Genomic DNA, 20,739 nt, shown 5'->3' with positions numbered 1-20,739 from the left:
CGCAAAAACTACTGCACGGAATTGTGTGCTGTTTCCACTGATGTATGGCTAAAAGTCTATCTTAAAATATAGACTTCATTTCATCTCGTGAAAATAATAATATTATCCGGAAATATCTTTTTCACGTGCCACGGAGCCACGAGCAAAACCCAGTCAGTAATACACCCGCCCAAAATAGCAACAAAACAGATGACTTCAACAGCCACAATGCCTTAACAGATCCTAAACTAAAATCAAAAGCCAACAATAAAGCCTAACGGATCCTCGAGGCCTTAGAAACTTGCCACACTTAACGTCCCAGAAGTTGTGATTAATGTAATTTTAATGGCACATTGTTTATACGCGGTTTAACATCCACTCGGGCTGATGGGATTTTTGATGTAAGTAATCTTTATTGTGAAGTTTAGGGCGACGCGGCGATGACGCGTGCTTTACCCGACTGCGGAAGAAGGGTAATGTTTTTGTGTACTTGAGGGTCAAACTACCCTCAAAGGATCGTAAAGATCTGACGAAGCTAAGAAGTTGTGATAGTTTATTTCATTTTACTCGTATCAGTAGGACTTATTGTTTTCAAGACTCGCTCGTAGATTGTTTTCAATCAATAAATTTGTTGTTGAAGTTAAATATTTTGAAAAGATTCTTCTTAATCTGTTTTATACTGGAACCGCACTAACGTTCTATAATATAATAATAATATAAGCCTTGTAAATATACTGCTCACTACTGGGCACAGCCCTCCTCTACTACTGAGAGGGATTACACCTTTTTACAACACGCTGGACTAATGCGGATTTGCAGTCTTCACATGCCTCAAAATTATTATAGAAATCTTCTCAGGTATGCGGGTTTCCTCACGATGTTTTTCTTCACCGTTAAAACAAGCGATAATTCACAAAGAATACACACATAACTTTAAAAAAGTCAGAGGTATGTGCCCTTGGGTTTTGAACCTGCAGACTATCGTCACTGCAATTCTGCTCCCAACTAGACTATTACCGCTTAGGACGTAGATAATGTATTTAATAAATTAATAGAGACTACGTGTGGGTAGACGCGACATAGCGCTTTCATTTCACAGCAGCATTTCAGATTTTATTCTATTTTTAGCCATTTATTGTGATAATATAAGTTGACATTTAACTTAATCTATTGGCATTAAGGACAAAACATAAAAATACAATATTCACTTTAAACAAAATTTGTCAATTATATATTTACAATAGGATAAAAATAGTTACACGTCTTTCTATAGAAAATTATCATTATGATAAAATCTGGCACACGTAGCCTGTTATTTAATTCATTCTGAAGCTACGTAAAACAGTGGAACATATTCCTTCAGAAATAACATTTACGAAATTGCCTTTAGATTAGCAAAGTCGGTCAAATAACATAATAACACAGCATGGATACCAGACTGTAGGCACGCAGTCACGTATTCAGTAACCAAATTAGTGTTATTTCATTATGTTCATAAATCAAGACAGATTCGAATTAGGTATATTTTACTTAACGAGCAAAATCAAAATAGCAAGGCGCTACATGTAGATTTTCAAGAAATAGATGAACATTAATGATTATGTTAGGAAGTAGCTTATATTATATATTATTATACTCTGTGATGTCATATCGCCAATTTGGACCATAGTTAATAGCACTATATGTAATATATTTTTCTTTTGGGTTATTCCAAACTCATACCGTCTTATTACAGAACGAGGTTTAACTAAAAACTTTGGTTTAAACCTATACAAAGTACGGTTTATATAAAAATGGTATTACAAAAAGTGGTTTAACGATAAACCATGGACTATTTGATGGTCTAATGCTAAACCTCGGCGCCCCTGGTTTGATGATGGTCTAAATCGTAAATGTCAAATCAAATTTCAAATCATTTGTCAGATTGTGTCAGATTATCTCTTAAATTAGCGTCTGTTTCGTTGTCTTGTGTTATTTTTTTACACGAAAATGGATATGAACATGGTAGATTCAGTCGATATTGAGGATATTGAAGCCGTTGAGCTACTGGAAACGCCACGCCGACCTAATAGAAATCGTGTTCGAGTCAATCCCTTCATTGATTTATCTGATGAAGATTTCAGGCAAAAATATAGATTTACTAAATCTTTTGCAATGAAAATAGTAGATTTATTAAAGGACCCAAACTCGAGACACCCGTGAATGCCCGGTGTCTCCCGAAATCCAAGTGGTTTGCGCATTGCGAAGCTGGGCTCGACATGAGGTAAGTCATGAACAAAGCTTATATTTGCATTTAACAACACACTCATAATCGTTTATAAAAAATTATACCCAAGTTCCAAATCAATATTTTGTATTTTTTTTAATATAGATCCAAGATGATACAGCCGATTTGCATGGAGTCTCACAGCCCTTTATAAGTAAAATATGCAAAAAAATAGCAGGAGCCATAGCCGGAATATCGCATTGATTTATAAAAATGCCTGCTACATTGGCAGAACAAGAGGAAGCAATGCGAAAATTCCATAGAATTGCAAATTTTCCTTCAGTAATTGGTGCAATTGACTGTACTTACATAAGGGTAAAAAAATTATGTGAAGATGGTGGTCAAATATATATCAATCGCAAAGGATTTTCATCTATTAATGTCCAGGTATTCTGATTTTATATTCATATTTTTCTTCTAAAATAAACAATAACTTGTATGCAGACCCATCCCTAAAGTACATTTGACTTTACAACCTTATACTAGGGATAGAATGTCTTTGTTTAGTGTGACTATTATACAATAAATAATAAAAATTCTAGGTCAGATTGTTATTATTTATGCTTTGCAGGGATACAGTGGAAAACTATAATTTAAATGTGACTATGCTCTATAATATGAAATGATAATATGTATAGTCAATTCATATGTATGTGTTAGATACTAAAATAATCAACTATTGTTCCAGGTAGTCTGCGATGCAAATTTAAAAATAATAGATATTGTTGCTAGGTGGCATGGCAGTGTCCATGACTCTCGAATTTTTAGAGAAAGTCGACTAAAGCAGAGATTTGAGGCTGGTGCCTTATCAGGCATTTTGCTTGGAGACAGTGGGTATGCATGTACACCGTATTTGTTTACTCCCTTACTGAATACGTCAACACCCCAAGAAGAACGGTACAATAGTGCTCACATTAACACCAGAAATGCAGTGGAGAGATGTTTTGGGTTGTGGAAGCAGTGGTTCCGTTGTTTATTAAGAGGCCTTTACTGTGACATTGAAACTGCAAGAAAAACTATTGTAGCATGTGCTGTTTTGCACAACATCGCAATTGATATGAAGGAAGATGTGTTTTCTAGTGGTCTCGAAGACGAAGTTAACAGGCAATCTCACGCAGTTATTTTGGCCGCAGAAAATAATGTTCGCGGAAATATTAGAAGAAGGCAATTTATTGAAAGACACTTTTAATTAAAATAATATATTTTTGTAATAAGCTTGAAATTATATTTTTTATACCTGAAAAAGAAAAATGATATTAGACATAACTAATATGTGTATTACTGTGACACTTATATAATCATAGCATTGAAAACTTATATAATAGTGGTATATTATTATTCATATGTTACATTTACCATTTAATATTACTCTGTACTAGATTTCTTCGTATTTTCTAATAATTCTATTTCTAGCTCTAGTTTTTTTATTTTTAATTTTGCAATTTTAATGTTGTATTCATGTTCTTCTGCTAGCATTTCCAGTTGTTTTTTTTTAAATTGAGTGTTACTCTCTAATATTTTTTCTTGTGTTGCTACTTTTCTGAAAAATCAAATATTTATCCTTTATTCCTAATTTGTTCTTAGTAAATAATAAGATTAATATAAACTTAAGGTAATCTTGCTTACATATTTTGAGGGCCCTTTTATTATGAATGTTGTTTTTTTTTTCGTCAGTAGTAACGGCAGTCGTCACATTTTCATTTGGGGCATCTGAAAGTATTTTAGTTGTATTAATATAGACTAAAATAAAGTCTCATTTTCATGTTTTATATGCGTACTTTTATTTTCCTTTATATATTCGTAATATGATTACAGGTTACAATATATAATATATTAAAGAAGATTTTAATTAAATATAATTTTTACCTTGGTCCATTATCACTTCTACCACATCATTGTATTCAAGGGGCATGTTTGAGGGAGTAAAAGCACTACTAGATCCAGCTATTACTTCCTTAACTTCTAGGGGTTGTAATTGAACCTAAAAATATTCATTATATTGTTAAATTATTATTTTTATATTAATTTAAGCAGTATTTTACAATAATAAATAAAAATCAATTGTGCTAACAGCTGTTTTGTTAGCATCACTGTCATAGTTATTGAATTCCATAATAAAATCATGTGGAGCAATAGCCATAATCGCTAGATCTTCTTGCGAAGGTGACTTAGGCTTTTCACCACCCCCTGTCTGCATTTGGTGATTTCTATGGGTGGACGAATTAGCTTTAGCAGCAAGCTTCATTCTTTTCCACGCTAATTTAACATCACCATCAGACCTATTCTTTCCCATGAGTACATTGATCCTGAAAATATTTAACAAACTTTGTTAATTTGCTTGGTAATAACTGATTATAATAATATTATAATTATAAAAAAAACGAAATACCTCTGTGCTATGTTTTTCCATTCTTCAGTCTTTTTCTTGTTGGAAGAAGCTTTTGTATTTTTGTTCTCTATAATATGGCGTGATTGTGCAATTAATTCGCGAAGTACATCCTATAACATTTTAAATGTCGTTTAGCTTGAAATCCATCTATTATATTTAACAAATTAAAAACTATATGACGGATTTTTTGTTTACTTACTTTTTCCTCAGTACTCCAATTTTCAGATCTTTTTTTCTTTCGGTTATCCATCACAATAGTACAAATAGTCAATTATTCTATATAATAATACACTGATAATAAATTCTAAAGCTATTTGCAAAAGTTACCGCAATAGTTTTGTTTATTGTTATGGTTTCATATAACGCGCGAGAAGCTTACGTTTCGTAACACGCATTTAGATGTATTACCAGCTAATACAACATTAGTCAAAACTTGAAACCTAAAAAAAAGTGCAATCGAAGTTACAACTATTATTTATCTTGGAGCAAAATAACCACGTCTTAATATTTTTAATACTCCTAAACATTATTTAATCATTAACATTGTTTGAAAACGTTTTCATTTTTGTGTATATGGAACGTTGCGATTGAATGATATCGTATTGAACGAATGTTGTTTGTATTTGTCTGTGGTTTATATATAGGCCATAGTTCAGATGGCAGTACTAAGAAGTCTACGGTTTTTATGAGTTTTGTAATACGGACAAATTTAAACCATGGTTTCTCAGATAAGCCTGGTTTTGTTAGTACAGGTTTAAGCTAAGGTTTATTTCGCTTTTTGTAATAAGACGGATAGGGTTTAAACTCTATAAAAAACCATTCCTAATAATTATGAAGTTAATAGTTTATCATATAATACGGGATGACATAAGGAATTTAATTTCTTTTTCTTAGCAAATTTAATTTTGATAAATTTATATAAATAATATATTGTAGTTCAAACAAAATAAAGTCTTACAGCAGCGAAGTCTAGAAGCTAATTATTTAAACACCAAATTACAACAAAATACAATTACCTCGCTCGCACGGGCGTTGTTAAGGATTACACTTCGCACCGCTTTGTGCTGAGAGATTTATTTGACTCTCTCAACACTGCGAGATGCATTAACTCAACACTTATAAATATTCTTATGTGACACACAGACTTATGTAAGTTTGTGAATAATGTTTTTGAACATAGCTTTATACGGAGGAGGGTAAGCAGAGACACTAATGGATAGTTCGTCTAGTTTATGTGCCATGTAGTGACGAGTCTATTACCATGGTAGGCACAGGTTTTTTAGTCCCCACTGCACCTGATAGTATATGCAGTGGGGTCCAATAAAATGTTGACTGACGAGGAATGAATACCTATCGACAGTCGACACAATGAAGCTGGACTGTTGGAACCGGATATAACAGGCTGATCCCGGAACGCGACACACTTACATGGGCTACTATGTCACGCACAATGGCCCGACTTTTTTACGGGCTAAGTGCGGGAAAAGGAGCCCATAACCATAACCATAACCATGGGCTACTATGGCGGGTTTTGACACCTTGTGTGCGGTAGTCGCTATCCATGCGGATATAAAATATATCCTACCACCAGCAAAGACTCGACTTAGTATTGCTGTACTACGCTCATAGAACTTGACTGGATGGCAGTGGCGAAGCGTCCATACAAGCCGATTCCCACCGGCTTCCCTTTTAGGTTTTCGGTGATACTAAAAAAATATTTAATAGGCAAATATAAATTTACAACATACCAGACAGTGAACAATAATTATAATAGCTCAACTTATTAATTAATGATCACTTAATAATGACATCTATCGACGAATAGCCCGTTGTTTGTTAATTTAATCGAAATCGATTACCTATTTTAAATAACGTTAGATGGCGCACCTTGTATTTAGTTCCCCAGAAATTCCGTTACCAAAGTGAAATTGTGACGCCACTGGCCTAAGGTAACCCGCTGTCAAGCGGCTTAATGTCGTAGTATGTTTTTAATATAGATGGCAGCACTTTGTATGAATTTCTATGCCAGTGTTTGTCGGAATCGCGCGGAAGATATGGGCAAAGGGAACCCGAGCATTTTCGGCTTCACGTTAACCGACTTTGTATAGTTGTCACTTTTACGTCCATTAAACGTCATAATTTATTATGCTACCAAGTTGCGGTGTTTGTAAATTGTCATATTCATTTTATTTTTTGATAGTTTTGTGATATTTAGTTACCAGCGCTTTGTTTATTTAGAAACTACAAGTAAATGTGTATTATAATGGAATTAACTACATGTGATCAGTTTAATGTCTACCTTTACGTAAGTATATTATTAGTCTGTAATTTCACATATTAGTATTTAGATGGTTAAATATTAAAAGTAGATCTAAAATTTTTTGATTTTAGACACAAAATGTGTGTTAGAAGAAAATAAATACTTACTTATTATATTTTACTGAATTTAAAACGATACAAGCAAAAGTTAACAAATTAACCTTTCTTGATTATTTAAATTGATAATTATATACGTTTATCATGTAAGTACCTTTAAACTGTTGGTCTGTTTGGCGATCGTGATACCTATTTCTATATGGGGTAATTACATTTAAAGTTTTATTTTGAAAAAAAAAATACAGATACTTATTTGGAGGTAGTGTGGTTATAATTTTAATACTTATTTATGTTGCTGTTATAACAAATTAATAGGTAAGTACTTATATTGTGATTAATGGAAGGAGAATTATCTACATTTATTGTTCGATTTTATAAATGTTTCAATTATTTACGCATAATAGGTAATTTAGTAGGTATGTCAACGTTAGTCGATTTCGAATCAAGACTAATTCGTTGTCTTAGTTTTTGTTTTCCCATAAATTGCTCCCGATATCTTAAGTGACGCAAATTTTTTCACACCGGGTTACCTTTTGAAAAATTTCACCCTTCGCCACTGCTGGATGGACTGGATTAAGTCCAGTATTAAGGCCATTTATAACACTGGCTACCATGTCCTTTAAACCGGTACACAATAGTCCTTACAGGATGCAGCTTGGCAGCAGAAATAAATCAATAATACATCTATAAAGTCCATCACATACGAAAGACCTACTGCCGAAGAAGAAAAGAAGGCCAGGAAATGTTTGCGAACCCTCATAGGCCTCAATGTGAATTGGCAACCATGAGGTATACACACTTAACTGTGTGTCTAGGGCCACGACAAATGTCTCCCCGTGCATGGGCGTGCATTCGGTGTTGAGATGCATAAGAATTGCCTCGATGGCGGACTCTTGAATGGTTGTAATCTTACTAATGTTAAAATTACAAAAGTTACTAACATTATAGAGTTGAAAGTTTGAGAAGTAACTTAGATGTTATGTACCTCTAAAAGGATATAAAGAAATTGCTGAATAGATTTAAATGAAATTTGGCTCTCAAATAGACAATCCTAACTAAATAGCAGTAATATTTTTTTTTAATCGGAAACGATTATGACAGGAAAACGGTAAGCAAAACAAATCACCTAATATTCAAACTACTTATAGTTACGTAAGCTATATGAAGCTACGCACTCCTCGAATGTACGGACAGCATAATAAATAGCTTGTAAACATTAATAAAAACTACGTCGCCCGACACATGCGACGGACTGGCCGCCGCGAGTTTTTAGAGTTCCGCAAAAGAACCTAATAGAATCTCGACGACTAGAAATTAAATGTCAAAATGTTCCTGTATAACTACTATTTTAATTGTTTATTAAAATAATCATAGTCCGTATGAGCCAAATTTTATTTATTTAAAAGGTGACAAACCTATTTATAGTGTCATACAATTTATTGTAATTTATGTGTAGGTATTGCTACTATATCAACCGTAGATTTGTTAGAAATACAAAGATTACAAATACTCAAAAAAATAATTAAAGCTACATAATATATAACAGTTATAAACTATGCATAGTTAAATACGCAAATATGTCACTAAGATTTTTATATAATAATAATATCAGCCCTGTATTATACCTATACTGTCCCACTGCTGGGCACGGACCTTCTCTACTACTGAGAAGGATTAGGCCTTAGTACACCACGCTGGCCTAGTGCGGATTGGTAGACTTCACACACCTTCAAATTCCTATAGCGAACTTCTCAGGTATGCAGGTGTCCTAAGGCCTTTATTCACGGTTAAAACAAGTGAAACTTTAGAAAAGTCAGACGTGTGTGGGATTTGAGCCTGCAGACATTCGTCTCGGTAGTCCATTCTATTCCCAACTAGGCTATCGCCGCTTTGTTATCTTATTTTATTAAATGCATATTTTTGGTTCAATAAATGAAATCAACAAATGCAATGTCAAACGTACGGAATCCACTCAATAAAACGTTTCACTCCGAATCTTTTTGTACAGATAACATATTGTCGCGAAACTCATAAATCCTCAGTATTCTTAACATAATAAATATGTGTCAGTTTGTTTGTATTACATGAATAAACATATCAGCTGCCAGCGGTCAGTGTATCAATTTAAATTTATTGTGGATTTGTTGATTTTGAAATGTCAAATATGAAACTAAACTAAATGAATAATGTATGACGGCTTTATATCAAAAGGATTTGCCAGTGAATTTGCGATTTGATGACCTATATCCAACCAATATACAACCATTTTTTATATGGACTCCAAGGCTTAGAAATGAATCGTTGTATTTATATATATAGTGTTTTATCTTTTCATTAATTAATGCAAAGGAAGCAAGACAAAGCATTGTATAACAGATGTTTTCATACGTATACTAATAAAATAGATAAGTGTTTGAACAAGTCGAAAGTTTTTAAGTGATAGACTCCTAGGTAAAGACTAGTTCTGAATAAAACCTCTTTTATTCTATACTTTATTCGAATTTGGAACACGTCAACAAAATGCCCTACATTCTGAGAATACTATCAACAACCAAACTACCCCCTCGAGAAAACCTTCGGAAAACTTCGGCAATCTCCGGAAACTGACAAATAAAAGCACAATTACTCACCACGAGAGCATAAATATGTAATAATTTAATCAATTTCAACGCAAGATTAAGTTAGAAGTAGTAAAACATAGGCTGTCGCTTCGACTGTAAAGAGGCTGCGACGAGCGCATTACGGGAATTGGACGACGAGTGATGTCCTTTATCGATAAATAATGTATCGATGTGCGTCGACACAGCTTGTAACTTTGTTTACTGTTGAATTGCTGTGTGTTTTTGTTGAATCATTGTAATTTAGGTTTTGCTCGTGACTTTGTCTGTGTTATGCTCCGTTATCAGGTAAAAAAAAACTATGGCGCTCAGGGTCAATGTAGTTTTCTATTACTGAATGATTTGAGTAGTTTCAAAGATTATTTCTACATCCCCACTTTACCTGTTAATATTTATACAATTATCGATACAGGTTGCTTTGTTAATTATTGTTGTATCATTATTCGAAGTTCTTCGTTTTATTTCTTAGGATTTATGTACTTACTAAAATCTTTAAAATTGAACTATTTTTCTGATTTTATCACGGTTTAAATATTTAAATTTTCTCCCGACGTTTCTAAGACTTTGCAGCCTTCGTAGTCCCGGGGGGACTGAGGTGTTGGTCATCCGTAAAGTCAAAGTTACAATATCTACCTACATTTTACAATTATATAACTTTTTGAATTTTTAGCTGTTGGTGCTCCGATCTGCGCAGAATGAGCTCACAGTGTCTTGAGGTCTAATAGTCGGTCTTTTTTCGGGCTATAATTAAACCGCGATAAAATCTGAAAAATAGTTTAATTTTAATGTCTATAATAATAATAATAATAATATCAGCCCTGTATTATGTACTGTCCCACTGCTGGACACGGGCCTCCTCTACTAATGAGAAGGATTAGCCCTTAGTCCACGACGCTGGCCTAGTGCGGATTGGTAGACTTCACACACATTCGTAATTCCCATAGAGAACTTTTCAGCTGCGCAGGTTTCCTCACGATGTTTTCCTTCACCGTTAAAGCGAACGATATATTCACAAAGAATACACACATGATTTTGGAAAAGTCAGAGGTGTGTGCCCTTGGAATTTTAACCTGCGGACATTCGTCTTGGCAGTCCGTTCCACACCCAACTAATCCTAATCCCTCTCAGTAGTAGAGGAGGCCCGTGCTCAGCAGTGGGCAAGTATATAATACAGGGCTGGTATTAATTAATTAATTAATTAATGTATCCGACGTCGCAAGTGGAGCTGGATCGGTCATACTTTGCGTAGGGATTCAGATCACATACCAAGGCAAGCCTTGGATTGGAATCCCCAAGGCCCTCGAAAGCGTGGCCGGCCTAAGCAAACCTGGCGGCGCTCGATTGTGGCAGAAGCCAAGAGCATCGGTTTCACCTGAAGTGAAGTTAAGCGGAAGGCGCAAGACCGACAAGAAAGGCGTAACTTTGTGTCTACCCTCTGCCCCGCCATGGGGACTTAGGACCAGAAGAAGAGAAGACAATAATATATTCAAGCTGACCAGTAAAGTACAAAACATTTAAAGAATAACATTCATTTAAATCTCAAATTCAAGTTCAATCTCAGACGGTGGCTAAAAAACCCATCCAACACGAACTGACGAAAAAACTGACATTACTTACACGGTCCGTTACATACTTCAATTTATTTTATACGGTTTATTTAAACGTTCAGATGCAAAATGTTCCAGACGTCAGACCGCATGAACTATTAGGGTGAGTGCACACTGCGTTGTAAAATCGCACGCGACAAATATAAGAATGCTGCGAAACATGGATTGTCCGGACTAACAAAATATGCTTTACAAAAACGGACTTTTTTTATCTCTATTTAATTCGCTATCAAAGTGCTGCCGGTAGTCGTTAGGAGACAGTCAAGTGATGATAAAGGCTGTATATTGTATTTATAGTTTATTATTATTTTTATACATTTAAATAATGATGAAACTAACCCACTAACCTGATGGTAACTGCGAATACTTTATAAATAGCACACTATATAGATTTGACTACATAGCGTTTAACTATGTTTTCCATCCTAAGAGATAAGATGACAAGTAATTTAGGCTGTCCGACAAAAATATAGCGCCGAACTAGATCTTCATATGAACTACCCCTTACAAAAACAAACTATAATAGAAAACCACGAATTGGAAATTTGTGAAACCACTCAAAGACTTTACTTGAGATATAAGTGGAAATTTGTAATGTGTTCCATCACCGAAAATCGCCTCATTGACAATAGCAGTGGCGAAGCGTCCATACAAGCCGATTCCTACCGGGTTACCTTTTGCAAATTAGTCAAAAATAATAAGAAAAACATAATAATATAACTAGAATAATAATAGAATATTCAAACAAGTCGTCTTATACTTATTCAATTTAATCAATACGTCAATTTAGAATGTATAATTACTGTTTGTGTATAGTGTGCGTTATTAATTCTTGTTGGACTCTTTTAGGTACCTATGTTCAAAATATGTGATTATTTTGGAAATTTAGAGACTAGACTTATACTTAATGTTTATGTTAAGGAAAATATTAAGTATAATATTTTAATGATTTTAATTTATTGTGAACAACGGATTATATGTCAATTGTAGGCAAAAATATATCCTCGGGTTCCCTTTTGAAAATTTTCACCCTTCGCCACTGGACAATAGTCCATCGTACGTTGACCTCCTCGAAACCCAATATTATTTTGTGAGTTTTTTATATACACACACACTCTCTCGCATCTTTTATCCCAATATCCCTGAAGGAGTAGGTGGATGCGCGTCCGGTGCACCCACTTTCCGGCATCTGTATTCTATCCCATGACATTATGGAGGCCGAGGCTATCGCCATATCGAGCACACATTCAAGACTCCGCGTTGATACTGGTCTAAAAACCCAAAACCAATGCCCGACCCGGTAGTCGAACCTGAGACCTCAGCACTACAGTCGTACTATAATACAACTATACTATCGCTAGATTTTTAATTTGAGTTTATACAAAAACTAGCGAGCCGCCCCGGCTTCGCACGGGTGCAATGCTGATACTAAATACACTACAGAAAAACTGTGAACGTTGTATATAAAAATATAGCGGCCCGCTCTGGCTTCGCACGGGTATAACATAACAAAATAACAGTATTTCTCCACTATTTAATGGATGTTGTTATACATATAAACCTTCGTCTTGAATCACTCTATCTATTAAAAAAACGCATCAAAATCAGTTGCGCAGTTTTAAAGATTTAAGCATACAAAGGGACATAGGGACAGAGAAAGCGACTTTGTTTTATACTACGTATTGATATGAGGTGACCATCAAGTTGCTGGCCTTGTGATCCCTCGGAATGCCATCACATTAGCAACACCACCAGAATTCCGATTTAAATTTGTAGCATTACACGACAGTCGTCACTCCGGGTGTGAGTGAGGTAGTTTCGAGAAAAATAAAAAAAAAATGTTACTTTATAGTACAATGTTCCACAAACGCTGAGTACAATGCAACTGAAGTACAACTCGGCTTGAGACAATGTATCTTCTCGTGCATCTTTCCAGTTCAGCGTCGCACTTAACTTCCTTTGAGTTAGTTCGTAGATAGCTGTTGCATGACCCAAACTCTGTACATATCTTACTTCGTATGAAGCTCATTGATTTGATGCGTTTATAAAATATATTGTGAGATAAATTGACGTATTTATGCAAAACGAGGTAGGTAGTGACTCCACTGCACCTGATGGTAAGTGGGCTCCAATAATGTCGACTGACGAGATGATTATCCCTCGGCAGTCGACACAATTATGCCGGCCTGTTGGAACCGGATATACACAGGCTGATCCCGAAACGGGACACTTATGTGAGTCATTATGTCGGGTTTTAATACCTTGTGTGCAGTGGTCGCTATCCGGGCGGATATAAAATATATCCTATCACCAACAGAAACTAATTCACCTCTTGACTTAAAAGGCAAGCCTATCTCCAATAAATAATATTTAAATTCGACTATTTTTCTCAAAGGTAACAGAAACCTTTGCCTCGCTCTGCAATAAACATGAGCAAAAATATATTTGCGAGTTTCTTTTTAGACGAAAAGCAACTATAAATTGGCGAAACAAATTTCTATCGACAATTCCCCCGGCGCTATTCAGGATCTCATTTATCAGTTATCCGTAGAACGGGATCTATTGGGACGTCGTAAAAAGTGACTCTGGTTCTTAAACAAAACATCTTGAATGGACTAACGGTCCTTTGAACTATTAAGTAAGAAAGAAAGAAGAAAGAAACATTATTTATGAGTCACAGTCGCAACATAAACAAACACAATTTACGTACTTCAAATTACAAATAATAATAAAAAAAATGATATGTTAAGGATGATATATCGACGGTCGCACTTGAACACTTTATTTCGAACTTTATTTATGTCAGTATTTATTTAATAAGGTGGACTAACAGCATACATATCCTTAAATCTAAAAAAACATTGCGTGTTGACAATTGGCTGATATGCATATGCATTCAGTAAAATTTATTTTGATGTAATTTATAAAAAATATCATCATCTCTCGTCAGTCGACATTATATTGGACACCAGTCCATTTACCATCAGGTGCAGTGGAATGACTGCCCGTGTAAAAAAACTACCCACACCAAGACTCTATCTATAAATAAACCACATAATCAAACGTCAAGCAAGTAGTTAACATAAATCAACAACCTACAAAGTTAACAAGATAATAAAATCTATACAGACGCTATCTCCAACTTTGCCGAGAGACTGTGACGTCACAACTTCTGTAACACGCGCGATGACATTGTTATCTGCTTAAGTTGTTTTTATAAGTTGGGTTCACCTTTCAGAGTTGGTTTCTTGCAGTGTTAGAAATAACGGACATATGCTGAAATTTGGAAGATGGAGTCCTGTTGCTAATAGAAGTATTATTTTTTACATAATTTTTCTTAAATTACATACGGGAGATTTAATATTTCGGAATATAGAATGAATCAGGTAATATAACTATATCTGAGTTCTATACATATTGCAACAAAACATAAAAAACGGACGGACGGCAAGACATGCAATAGGACAATATTTTTAATGAGAATTGTCTAAAACAATTGTATAAAAAATCACGGTTCAAGTTTTCCATAAAATTTCGATAACATATACACCAGCTCGCTTTAAAACAACTTAGGAAATGAAAGCTCTAACCCTTATAGTAACAGTTTAAACAAAAAAAACTCAATTGCTCTATTGTTAGCGTCAATAAAGTTAATTTAAATTTACAGTTACATTCAACAATATATATGTACTACGTACTAGATTTGGTGTTCCGAACATTCACTTTGTTCAACTGAAATTTAACTGCAATCCATTCAAATTGACTTTAGTATGGCCAATATTGACAGCTTGTGGTTGTGTACGGAGTGGAGCTCATGATATAAGAACTTAAGTCTAAGTGTAAACATGGATTTGAATAAAAAATATTAGTCAAATAAATAAAATTATTTGTTGTTCAAGTGAATAAATAGGTTATCACAGTGACGTTTTGGTTGCCATTTTAGTTCAGATTTTAATCAAATAGTTTACATGGATGTTCGTGGCTATAGAATATAGGTCAATGGTTACAATTTAGTTCCATACAAAACTGATACTTAATGAAGAAGGCTGTCTAGTCAAGGCTTAAATGATATGTTATGACGTCACAACATCCACGTAAACTTGTTTTTATATCTGTCGGAGTAACTATTGACCTTTGCAACTTTTAATCTTCTTGAGTTTGTGAGAAAAGTTAGTGTTTTGTTAACAAAGAAATGGCAACTAAGCAAGTTACTTTTGTTTCTACATGCATATTATTTCCCGTAGGGGTGGACAAAGACTATAGATTGCACTTAGCCCAATTCTGGTAGATTTCTTTCGCTTTTAAATAACATGATTATAGCAGAAGCAAATGGATCACTTTATATCTACTGATCACTATTTATAGACACAACGCTCTAACACGCAACTTGCTAAATATAACTTATAATTACGCGAAAATTATATTCAGTACTGTTTACTTCTTTGGAAAAAAAGTCTGTAGACATAAACAAAGTAAAGAAGTATGGGCAATCAGTTCCTATCTACAGAGATCATGCTACGCCGATCGTAGCCAATACCGTAGACTGCTACGAGCGTAGCTTGTATGACGTCAATCTATATTTTGTAGCTTTTTTCTGTAGAGACGCAAGATTTATGAATCTGTTTCAATCGTAGTTACATTGACATTTCTAACCGTATTGTGTTCGTAAAAAATAATAAAGTAAAACCAGTTATAATGATATCCATGGAAGCACCTAAGCTAAGGAAAAAAAGGATTATTGTCAACATTTGGTGCATACAATATATAGGTATTAAGTATGGGATTATAATATAAAAGAAAATCTCTTTAATTAGGACCGCTTTACGCGCCTGCGATGTCACAATCAGGTAGCTAAACTGGACGCTCTATCGGACAGTCGTTATAAACTACTCTTTTTATATACATGTAAGTATTTGCTGAGACTTTACTATTTAGTCATTTTAACCGATATTATTATAACCAGTTTATACTGTATATTTATAGACCTTGGAAGTCACTCGCCGTCAAGTGACCAATTGACCAATCTTCTTGCTATAAATCGAATGAGTTCCAGTAGCATCATTCTCCTATAATAATAATATCTATCCTATATTATATATACTGTCCTACTGTTGGACACGGCCTCCTCTACTACTGAAAGGGATTAGGCTTTGGTCCACCACGCTGGCCTAGTGCAGATTGGTAGAATTCAAACACTCAGGTTTGCGGGTTTCCTTGTGATATTTTCCTTCGTCGTTAAAGCAAGCGACACACATAATTAAAAATAAGTCAGAGTGGTGCGCCCTTGGGATTTAAATTTGCCAACATTCATCTCGGCAGTCCGTTCCACAACTAGGCTATCACCGCTTCATATTTGCCACAGTATGTAACAATATCTAACCTCCTCGCTGTATCACCCGCCTAGTTCACTTTTGTCCGTCGAGTTTCCGGTCTATTCAGTAACACGTACTCCAAACCAAGTGTTTGAATGGCTCAAAGGCCGCCGCCACCGAAAAGCCTTAGCTAGCCGCCAAGCGTCATCAAGGTCCGAGCCAAACACCTCGTAGTTAAGGCTCTCGAGTTTCTAACTAACACTTAAACACGCGCGGACAACGAGATCGCCACGATCATCTGGTGAGCGTGTTTGCCGAAACTGGGTGGAATTTTATCGCGTTTTTATCCTGAGAAGACAATGACCAAGCAGCAGTATGCATACACTATCATGTTCCAGGATAGGCAATACTGGACCAAGCAGCCAAGTACATACAGTGTATTCCAGTTGGAATGATATACGCGTAATTACTGGCCATTATGAGAATTAACATCTTATGTCTCAGTGACGAGTGCAGTGGAGTGGCACGCAGTTTGTAATTCAAAGTTCTGTATGGTTTTGCTATTGTTCATCAATTGTACATTTAGTTTACAATCAAGCGAGCGGCATGTTAAATACATCATGAAATTGCAATAATAACATGGTATAATGACGAACAGGCCTTGCATCTCTCGACGGTAGACGAGATTGTGCCGGCCGATTTTGATATACACTAATTACCGTGGAAAGCGGCTCATTAGAATAAGCCGTGGTTATGAAGTTTCACAATGTATATTACTATTAGAATATCATCATTAGCCGCAGGATGTCCACTGCTGAACTAGGACCTCCCCCATAGGTTTCCAGATCGACCTATTGGATGCGGTCCGCATGCAGTGATCTCCTGTGACTTTTATTACTACAATAATATAATCGGCACAAATTATATTCTTTACCTTATCATCAAAAGAAATTAATTTAAAACCTGACCCTAACCTATAATTTTTAGACACGTATAATTTTTTTTGCTGCCATTACTTCTTATACCATTTTCTGGTGTTAAAATACTCTGCAAAGTCACTAAAACACATTAACTAAACACTCATTTCACATTAATTACATCATTAATGATAATAAGAAAGATATACAGGGTGCTGCGAAACAGGACACTTGGGTAATTAAGCAAGCAATTAACGTACACTCGACAAAAAATACACATTAAAACATTAAGAGTATGTAGAAAGAACTAGGAAAGTGTCACGGAAGAAGCATAGGCGAATTTTTTTATTTTTTTTTTGTTATGGGTCCAGCAAATAACCTCACTACACATTATTAAGTGGAGTGGACTCCAATAGAATGTCGATGGACGAGAGATGATTACCCCGCGACAATCGACATAATTTTTCCGGCCTGTTGGAACCGGATATACACATTACACAGGCGAAGGATAATCATCTCTGGTTAGTCGACACCCTGTACCACACTCAGCTTGTCAAGTTCAATAGCGTCAATTTTCCGTACAAAGAAAACAAGACAAGCGACTCGCACATCTAATACTAAACATCACGGTCCTAAAACTGTAGAAACGTAATCCAACGTCAAAGAATACACCAGGGTACAGCAAGACGATCATCTAATAATATCAAGTCTCATAATAAGCAGTACTGGCTTCGTACTTTATAAACCACGTGACAATAACCTAATCATCAAACATAACCTCTCAAAATATCTCTCTCAATTGAAGTAAATTTCGCAACGCGTTCCATCCCTCGCCCCGAACCAACACAAGGCGGTGCTAGCGAACCCAGCTGGCAATAAAACGCGAAATAAAACACAATTAGAACGTAACGTTTTGTGGTATTCTAACTCGTAAACAAGCCGGCTGGCACATTTTGACTACCCCCATTTTATGCAAATTTCTGTATATTAATAATGAGTTGGTCTGGTAAATAAAACGCCGATGTAACCGCCTTTCTTAGGTCTAGGCGGGGGCGTACTCGGCTGAATGTGGAGGTACTTATTTATGATTATGAAAACTTGCTAGTTATTAAATTGAGAAAACGTAGAAAAAAGGAGCTTAAGGTAATTTCATGAATACAGAATTAAGTTACGTTCGTTTATTAATCTCCCCTAATGATACTAAAAAATGTTTTTATTTCTTTATTAACTTAAAAAAAGCAAATATTGCCTATCATAGTTAGTAATAAATATAGAAAATTTTATAAAGAAGAAATTCCGTAAATTTATTATTCTGAATTTAGACCGATTTCTTACTTGAATTACACCATAACCGATAACGCTTAGTTTTATCATGCGAACAAAGCATACATTATCAAACCAAATAGCAAAAACGAAATATAAATCAAATGTACTCGCAAATATACTTTTCAAACCATTTCCGGGCACATCGGCATAACAAACAAAACGCCCGAACGGGCTGGGGCCCCGCATAAATCACCCAAATGCGGGCCATTCCTAAAACCTCGTTATAATAATAACCGTTTAAGTACAGTTATTTGAAAATTCGCATTTCGCGGCGGCTCGCTTCGGACATGCGATTTTAAATATTATAAATCCAACGAATTGTTGACGTGGATAGGTGAAATATAAAATTCAAAATATTGTTTTCGTGACTTCTCTTGAAAATAATTGGTGTGCTGTTGGATTTTTTAATTTAGATAAAGTCTATGTATGTTACAATGTTACAATATAAACGGAAAATTACTCTCTAGTAGAGAATAAAAAGGTTACTCATTTTGCACTTTAAGTTTGTAAAATATATATCACTGGCTTTGGCAAAAGTCCCGTTTTATATTTGGTAAAATGAAACCTATTCTTTGAGTAAGATCTCTAGCAATACATCAATGAAAACTGTATTAAATTGCATGATATAGTTTTTAATTGATACATGTACAAACATATGGACAGATACACAAAAATTCAAAAAATGATGTTATTGCTTCTATTGTTCTAATAAAATCCGTGAAAACTGCATTCAATTCCATACAGTAGTTTTGTGCGTAGGTAATGTATGTAATAATGCATGCATATAATAATAAATAAATAAAAACTTACAGACAGGTAGACAGACAGAAAAAAATATTTAAAACTGTTGTTTTGACATCTGTGGCTTGAATAAACACTGCCATATTCGTTTTTCATCAATATGTATAACGCAGAAACATCGGCCTGTTAATTTAAAAAAATTATAAATACATAAGCCTAAAATTTTTAATCAATAATCCACCCTATTATCAGATCAAAACAAAAATCATTTGACGTCATAAGGTAACAAAACATTCTTTAGTTCTACCTCATGCTGATTATTTTTTATTAGTGATATTGGAGGCCTCACTTGTAACAATGTAATGTCCATTATTAGAATAGACAAGGCGTAGAAATATTGTCATAAATGCTATAGGCAATAAAAAAAATTAAAATTAAAACCTGATTTTGCTTTTTCTTTTTAAACTTCTGGTAGTCAGTATAAGAAATTAGTGCCATATTTAATTATATGGTTAGGTTTTTTTATTTTCTTGGTCAAGTTATACGTAATAAAAAACTCCACTAGGATTTCCAAGACTAGAATAGCTATATAATATCATCTTCGAACGTCTTATATATTTTTATGGCTTTGAATGACAAGCTTGCCATTCATCTAATGGTAAGCGAAACGACCGCAAAAACACAGTAACACCAGTTATATGAAGAACGTCCTAAATATCGCTATATTTATGACGTTCATGGCTAAGTCCCCATCGATTGATACAAAAATCAACGCCATTAGACGTTAGCATAAACAATTCTTTGTGAATTATCGCTTGCTTTAACGGTGAAGGAAAACATCGTGAGGAAACCTGCACATCTGAGAAGTTCTCTATAGGAATTTCGAAGGTGTGTGAAGTCTACCAATCCGCACTAGGCCAGCGTGGTGGACTAAGGCCTAATCCCTCTCAGTAGTAGAGGAGGCCCGTGCTCAGCAGTGGGCAAGTATATAATACAGGGCTGATATTATTATTATTATTATTATTATAAACAATAAAAAAAAACAAACAAAATTCTTTCGAAACGAAACGTAGTCTCATATATTTACGTGTTGCAGGTGCTCGATGAAAAAAGGCTTACGGAAAGGGTCACGCAGGTGGCGCCCACGAACCTATTGTAAATGTATTTGATCGTGAATTTGGTTGTTTACGTCACTTACTCGAAGACGG

At 34.8% G+C, this 20,739-nt stretch overlaps 2 protein-coding genes across 3 annotated transcripts in view; both read right to left on the bottom strand.

The window, feature by feature from the left end:
- Positions 1–20,739, bottom strand: part of LOC115442804 (calmodulin-binding transcription activator 2) — a 176,284-nt gene that overhangs the window by 104,395 nt on the left and 51,150 nt on the right. The window lies entirely within an intron of this gene.
- Positions 3,696–4,997, bottom strand: LOC119189306. 2 transcript variants are annotated; one of them, XM_037438506.1, is made up of 6 exons: positions 4,834–4,997; positions 4,635–4,744; positions 4,317–4,551; positions 4,112–4,226; positions 3,872–3,955; positions 3,696–3,785 (listed from the first exon to the last, which is right to left on the bottom strand). In XM_037438506.1, coding segments are annotated over exons 1-6 (597 nt in total). In that variant the 5' UTR covers positions 4,885–4,997; the 3' UTR covers positions 3,696–3,783. The 2 variants fall into 2 exon arrangements, with proteins under 2 accessions (XP_037294403.1, XP_037294402.1); XM_037438505.1 differs by having other exon boundaries at positions 3,696–3,955.

Source organism: Manduca sexta, chromosome 14 (assembly GCF_014839805.1).
Source record: "Manduca sexta isolate Smith_Timp_Sample1 chromosome 14, JHU_Msex_v1.0, whole genome shotgun sequence".
NCBI lineage: Eukaryota > Metazoa > Arthropoda > Insecta > Lepidoptera > Sphingidae > Manduca > Manduca sexta.
The sequence above is the reverse complement of the archived record's forward strand: the minus strand, read 5'-3'. Positions and strand labels throughout refer to the sequence as shown.

Excerpts from the sequence above, each read along its gene's own strand:
- LOC119189306 (XM_037438505.1), bottom strand. The coding sequence starts at position 4,884 with ATGGATAACCGAAAGAAAAAAAGATCTGAAAATTGGAGTACTGAGGAA. Across the intron at positions 4,227-4,316 it reads GTGATGCTAACAAAACAGCT|GTTCAATTACAACCCCTAGA; the intron begins GTTAGCACAATT and ends GAATATTTTTAG. Across the intron at positions 3,956-4,111 it reads AGAAGTGATAATGGACCAAG|ATGCCCCAAATGAAAATGTG; the intron begins GTAAAAATTATA and ends AAATACTTTCAG.